Raw genomic sequence first — 7,500 nt, forward strand, 5'->3', positions numbered from 1 at the left:
CGAGTATTAGCTGGGTGAAAAGGCGACATGGAAGTAATGAGTGGGGGGGTTAGCCATTAGCATGCTGGAGCTGGCAGGCACAGCGGGCCTTTTGGATCATGACACGTCTTGTCATGCCGACATCTCCATCTGCACCTTGAATATTTCATGGCCAGCAGTTCATGCCCAGTTCAGTGTGGACACTTTATTTATTTATTTATTGTATTTATTTTTTTGTTGCCAAATGTGCTTTTCCTTGCCTGCCGTCCCGATGAGGCCCACTTGCTTCTGCTTGGCTTCCCGGTGACGACTCCCAGACAGCAGAGACAAGAGTGAAGGATGGAGGAGGAGGCGGACCCCCCCAGGGAAGCATGTGGGTTGGGGCGGGGACATGTGCAGTGAGCTTACTTTCACTTTCACTTTCCCTGTCACTCTCCTCTGTCTCATTGGATCCATGTCAGCACTCAGGCAGTGTGGAAAGGTTTTCCCAAGTCCTCCTCCTCCTCCTCCTCCTCCCTCCATCCCGTCCGACTCCCGCTGATGGAAATAGTGTCTGATAGCTGCCAGACCAAACATCGATTCATTTTGATATCAACCAGAGCACTCCATTCAGGGCTCTTTCTTTTTTACAGCCTGCGTTATTGTGCGCCGCAGCGTGAGCTGATTGCATGAGGAGGGCGACATATTGATCACGCACGGTCCTTTCAGACACACACACACACACACACACACACACACACACACACGGAGTGTGTAATGGTGTGAGTGGCAGCCACAAAGGTCATTACTTGATAAGTATTCCATACTCCACCAGCAGACAATCCACACTTCTTCATCATTCTCCTACAAGAAGACTTGAAAGTTCTCTTACAGCGGCCGTCCTCCTGTTTTGTCTCTGCAAGAACACCATCTGTCCTTCCCCGCGTTTCTAGCACATCAACATGCGAGGTGCGCCCCACAATGTTGTTCCAACTGACTTTATGTCACGCTTTTGTGTTTATAAATCACACTATTGATTTTTAGGGGCGCGAACACCAAATAAATTCTCTTGAGACTCGCAGCACGACACTTTCTTTTATTCTTTTTGCTGCCATGCACTGACATGATCCAACCTAAACTTAGGCTGTCTTCTAACTAACCTACTTTGCAGACTAGAAAACTAACCTTAGCTTAACTCAGCCTAACCTTAGGCTGTCTTCTAACTAGCCTACTTTACACACTATAGAACGCACCGCTATATAAGCCACGCCCACTAAATTATAGAGGTTTTTTTTATTTGTCCATATATTAGTCGCACCGGACTATAAGTGGCAGATATTGACAAAAGTATTTGGCCACCTGCCTTCACTCACATATGACCTTGGAATTGTCCAAAATGTTTTGGTATCCTGGAGCATTCAAAGTTCCTTTCACTGGAACTAAGGTGCCAAGCCCAACTCCTGAAAAACAACCCCACACCATAATTCCTCCTCCACCAAATGTCACACTGGGCACAATGCAGTCCGAAATGTAGCGTTCTCCTGGCAACCTCCAAAGCCAGACTGCTCCATCAGATGTAAAAGTGTGATTCATCAGTCCGGAGAAGGCGTCTCCACTGCTCTAGAGTCCAGTGGTGATGTCCTTTACACCACTGCATCCCACGCTTTGCATTGGACTTGGTGATGTATGGCTTAGATGCTGTCAGGGCTTGGTAAAAGGATTGGACTCAGATGCAGAGTAGGGAACTTGACAGGCTTTTATTTTGGCAGCTTCCTTTCACCTCCAAAGTCAAGGAATACAATACTATAATTAACCAAAAAACTACTCGATGAAAAAGGTTCCAAAAAATAGGAACAACTGAAAATCACTCCGAACGGAGGAAAACACAAAACCAAAGACGACCTAATAATTGGCGCAGTAAATGCTATAAAATGTATAAACAAAAAACGCTCCAACGGGAGGAATAAACAACAGCTATGAACAATTCTACACTATCTTATTTAATAAAGTTTAACAAAAATAGTCACTCAAAAATTGAGGAATTTAACTAATAACTTACCACTTCGGCTGAATAAAGTCAATAACAAAAAGTCACTCTGCTGAGGAGGAAAAAGGAAAACTCCAAATAGCCACGAAGGGATTGAAGAACATGGAACATAGACTGGATGCAAGGCAAGGCATGGACATGGACATAGACGCTGGAAAGTACCAATGAACCAAACAATCTGGCACAGAACAAAGGAAGGAGTGGGCTTATAAGACACATGAGGGTAATAGGGAACAGGTGGTAACAATCAGGGAACAGGGATGACGTCAGACTGATGACACAAAAGGAAGGGCAAGTGACCTGAAACGAGAGGAGAGTTACTTTTCAAAATAAAACATGAAAATCACAAGACAGAAAAAAACCAAGACAGGACATCCCTCACCGCGGTGTGACAGATGCAGCTGCTCGGCCATGGAAAGCCATTCCATGAAGCTCTCTGCGTACTGTACGTGGGCTAATTGGAAGGTGACATGAAGTTTGGAGCTGTGTAGCAAGTGACTGTGCAGTTGCACTATGCTGACCTCTCTGTCACTTTACCTGGCCTACCACTTTGCACTATGCTGACCTCTCTGGCAGTTTACCTGGCCTACCACTTTGCACTATGCTGACCTCTCTGTCACTTTACCTGGCCTACCACTTTGCACTATGCTGACCTCTCTGTCACTTTACCTGGCCTACCACTTTGCACTATGCTGACCTCTCTGTCACTTTACCTGGCCTACCACTTGGTGGCTGACTTGCTGTTTTTCCCAAAATCTTCACTTTTCTTAATTTCAGGACTGGATTTGTTGCACAGGTTGCATCCTATGACAGTTCCATGTTGGAAATCACTGAGAGCGGCCCATTCTTTCACAAATGTTTGTAGAAACAGTCTCCATGCCTAAGTGCTTGATTTGATACACCGGGCCAAGTGATTAGGACACTTGATTCTCATCATTTGGACGGGGGGCCAAATACTTTTGGCAATATATGAGTTATTTACACAGAAATATTCTGTAAATGTTTATTTACATACCTTCATTGTTTCCAAACAGTGTCTGTAACAGGGCAGTAAAACGGCTGATCAAACAAAACGTCAGTCATGGTCATGTTAGAACCCTTATTTAACCAGATAAGAAAACCCATTGAGATCAAGATCTCTTTCACAAGGGTGAACCCACTAGCTGCGCAAGCTAGCTCTCCAATCAGCTAAACAGACTCAATAACTCCACGCTGACGTTTTGCTGAATTTACTGAGGAATTTGTGAAAGTGAAACAACACAAAAATAATGCCGTTGTAAGTTAATAATACTAACACAGGCACTCATGAACGTGTTAGCATAGTAGCTAATGCTAACGACAGTGCGTCGTGAATTTAAGGTACGCGCAAGGATTAGAACCACTTAGACCCTGGAGGGGTCCAGGAAGGTCCCAGAAGAACCCAAACAGTCCCAGTGATAAATAAGGTTGTTCAAAAGGGCCCCTGGCCACGCCCCCAGAGTATTAGGTTATGTTTATGGTCCAAGTTTTTCAAACATGCTTACAGTGGAAACAGGAAAAAAATGTGGATTTGAAAGTTGAAAAACTGTCGCTAGAATTAGTTTGGAAAGTCTTCACAGTTACTTTGACCCTACAATTCTACTAAATGAACTGCCAGTTTTTGACCATCAAATCAAACATTTTGTTGTTGTTTTTGCAGTCACAATATTGTGCATCACATATTTCCAGTTCCTCATGACCACATGTCCAAAAAGGAGTAATCTTTTCATTTCAGAGGAAATATGCGTTCACTTCCTGTTCTCCGTTTGTCAAGCAAACAAATCAATGAGTCAATAAAGTTCTGAAAGTAGTGATGTAACAAAATGATCATTTCTTATCACATAATGATCACAGTTGTGTTGAAAGTGCTTCAAAAGTATTTTGGTTGAAGTAAACACTTTTACCTCAGTTTAAATTGCCCCACTTTTTTGTCTGGCAGGTTATTGTGCAGAGTGTCAGCTGTGGAATATTTCTTGATTCAATAAAAGAATATTTCTTGATTAAATATATCTACCATTTATTGATTTTAACAGTAACTACTGTGTATTTATTTATAATTAATACGTACTGTTTATTCATGTGTTTTTAAAATCCCTATACTTTTTATTTGTTTTACAATTACTATTTTTGATATATTTTTAAAAATATCAATAATATTTTTTTTTTAAATAACGGCACTATCCATTTATTTACTTTTACAATAACTATACTATTTATGTATTTTACAATAACTGTACTATTTATGTATTTCCACAATAGCTTTACTGTTTGTGCTTTTAAATTTACTATACTATTTATTTTTACAATAACTGTACTATTATGGTATTCAACATATCTATACTATGTATTTATTTTTCAAATAACTACTACTTATTTATTTATTTATATTTACAATAACTGTTCTTTTTTTCGTGTGTTTGTAAAATCATACTATTTATTTATGTTTACAAGAACTGTGCTATTTATTTATCATTATAGTATTTATGTATTTTTTACAAAAACTAATATTTATGAATTTTTAAAATCACTATACTATTAATTCATTTTTAGATTAATTGTACTCTTTATTTGTATTAAAAAAATCACTATACCATTTGTTTCTACATTAATTGTATTATTTTTGCGTATTTTTAAAATCACTATACCATTTATTTTTACAATAACCGTACTATATTTGTGTATTTTTAAAATCACCTTTTCTATTTATTTTTACAATAATTGTACTATTTATTTATGTTGTTTTAAAGTCCCTACACTATTTATTTATGTTTACAATAACTGTTATTTTTTCCATGTGTTTATAAATTCATATTATTTATTTATGTTTACAAAAACTGTGCTATTTATTTGTGTTTTTAAAATCATTATAGTATTTATGTATTTTTTTTACAAAAACTAATATTTATGTATTTTTAAAATCACTATACTATGAATTCATTTTTAAAATAACTGTACTATTTATTTGTATTTACAAAAAAATCACTATACCATTTCTTTCTACATTAATTGTATTATTTTGTGTATTTTTAAAATCACTATACTATTTATTTTTACAATAACTGTACTATATTTGTGCATTTTATAGTTACCGTATTCATGTGTTTTTAAATCTGCTCCCTGGTGCTTTTTGTATCTTCTTCTAATGTTGCATGTTGTGCATAAAAAGGTGTTTATTAGGTAGAAGAAGAAGGTTTGTCATCATCACTAGTTCTTCTTCCTCCCAGACTGTGCGGCTCTTTCTTCCCCTCTGATGGATTTCAATGCTTTTATTGATATAGAATGACACTAAATTTGGCGCCAGTTGGCCCGCCTGCCCTGACTGCAGGGATACAACTTTATTGGATTATGTGTGGCCATGACCTCCTCCAAGGAGGACCAGGACATGTGTGCCTCGGTTTCTGGCGTCGCAGTAAGACGACTTTGCTCTTGCTTTGACAGCTCAACCTGATCTTCTTGCTCATCACCATGTACAAGATGATCAAGCACTCCAGCAGCCTCAAGCCAGACTCCACTCGCCTGGAGAACATCAAGTAAGTCACGCACACAATATCATATTCACATCAATATACTGTACATTTACTGTACATATGCAGCCTTGTTGACTGTGTACACCATGTAGTCAATATATGTATATATATATGTATATACTGTATATAGGTTGTAAATGTGAGCAGACATGGAGGTGTTGACATCCAAACATTGCTTTTAGGAAAATGTCAACAAATACTTGAACTTTAAAGAGAAATGAGCGACGTAGTTGCAGCTTAGTTTGAATATTCTTCTTGTCAAAGGTGTGACAAAAAGCTCACCAGTATGGTTTTGCCAAGGTCTGGTGGTACTTAAGTAGAAAACAGTGAGCCAAATAAGTGCCAACGTTGCACAATGTCAGCGCTGAGATGTGACTTCTTGCTGACATGCAAACGTGACATCTCTCACTTCCTGCACGCCATCCTTCACTTCCTGCACGCCATCCTTCACTTCCTGCACGCCATCCTTCACTTCCTGCACGGCCAAGTCTTCATTTGCAACCATCTTTTCCCCCTCTTCAGTCCTGGTGTGACGGAACAAAGAAGCATTGTGGGTAATTGTGTGGTGTTTACTGGCTGCTAATCAGAGGTTAGCGCCATCCCGTGCTGCAACCTTTCATTATTGACTTGTTGCGGCGTGACAACACAAAGTGCAATCAGGGAAACGCCTTATTTACGTTTTGCAGAGCTCCCACTGTCGCGTCAAGAAAACCACAGTTTGTTCCTTTTTGCGCTGGGAAAATGTGAATTGTTTCCTGCGGCCTTTATTTATTTTTTGGGTGCATGGTTGTGGTCTTCTTGTTTGGACGTCATGGACCTGACATCCTCTCCCTCATCACGTCTGATGCTATAATACTGCTTTCACATTTGACTGGTCACATGGTGTGTAGACCATAAAGCCTTCATCAAGTAAGGAGCTTCTCCTTAAAGGGCAACTGCACCTTTTTCTGGACTCTTGCCGATCATTCACGATCCTTATATAAGACAAAAACACATGTGTTTTTCTTTTTTTTTTTTTTATGCATTCTAAATCGTAAATAAATGTTAGCAAAAGTCAGCTAACACTGCAGCTAATTGGAGTACACTAAAGCCCTCTAAAAAAACATCCAAAATGTGCCAATAATACTCTGTTTACAAGTTGTGACCCCAATATTGTTATTATAAGTGCTAACGTAGAGGAACTACTTTTAGCAGCGCCGTGATCACAGAGCGCTAACTAGCTTGTGCTGCTATATTGACATACTGAGCTGCTGCAACACCTCTGTGTTGGTAAAAGTTAATTTTAGATTATAAATCATGCCTCTAATCTAAGGAGGTTAGTGTGTGTTTTTGTTATGAAAGGTTTCTGGTTCTTTACACAGAATTTAGATAACTGAATTTTTTGCATTTAGATTTTGTAAACTTCATTGAAAAAAAAAATCATTCAGATGAATAAAGTGCAAATGTACAACTTTTGTCTTAAAAACATATTTTATTCTGAAACATGTAGCATTCCACGTTGTATGCTAATACATACTTCAATAAAATATGTCTGTAAATGCATTGCACATCATATGCAAATACATGTTTGGATAAAATATGTCTGTAAACAAAAACTGGAGCATTGCATATTACATGCAAGTACATAATAAAGTCCATCATTCAAATAGATAAAGTGCAAACTTGCAACTTTTGTCTTAAATAAAAATGGAGCATTACATATTATATGCAAATACTTGAAAAAAATGTAGCATTGCACATCATATGCAAATAAATACTTGAATAAATGATGTCTGTAAACAAAAATGGAGCATTGCATATTATATGTAAATAAATATTAAACATTCCATCACTCAGATGAATAAAGTGTCAATTTACAATTTTTGTCTGAAATAAAAATGGAGCATTGCACATCATATGCCAATTAATATTACAGTAAATTATGTATGTAAACAAAAATGGAAAACTGCA

General features: G+C 38.1%; 1 protein-coding gene across 13 annotated transcripts in view; it reads left to right on the forward strand.

Moving 5' to 3' along the window:
* The window catches only part of LOC133635434 (adhesion G protein-coupled receptor L2-like), a 257,133-nt gene that overhangs the window by 228,674 nt on the left and 20,959 nt on the right, over positions 1-7,500 (forward strand). For all 13 annotated transcript variants that reach the window (XM_062028653.1, XM_062028642.1, XM_062028643.1 and 10 more), the window contains one exon: positions 5,462-5,553. In XM_062028653.1, the coding sequence (XP_061884637.1) occupies positions 5,462-5,553 (92 nt within the window). The remainder of the gene's footprint in view (positions 1-5,461; positions 5,554-7,500) is intronic.

Source organism: Entelurus aequoreus, linkage group LG19, assembly GCF_033978785.1.
Source record: "Entelurus aequoreus isolate RoL-2023_Sb linkage group LG19, RoL_Eaeq_v1.1, whole genome shotgun sequence".
In the NCBI taxonomy this organism is placed as follows: domain Eukaryota; kingdom Metazoa; phylum Chordata; class Actinopteri; order Syngnathiformes; family Syngnathidae; genus Entelurus; species Entelurus aequoreus.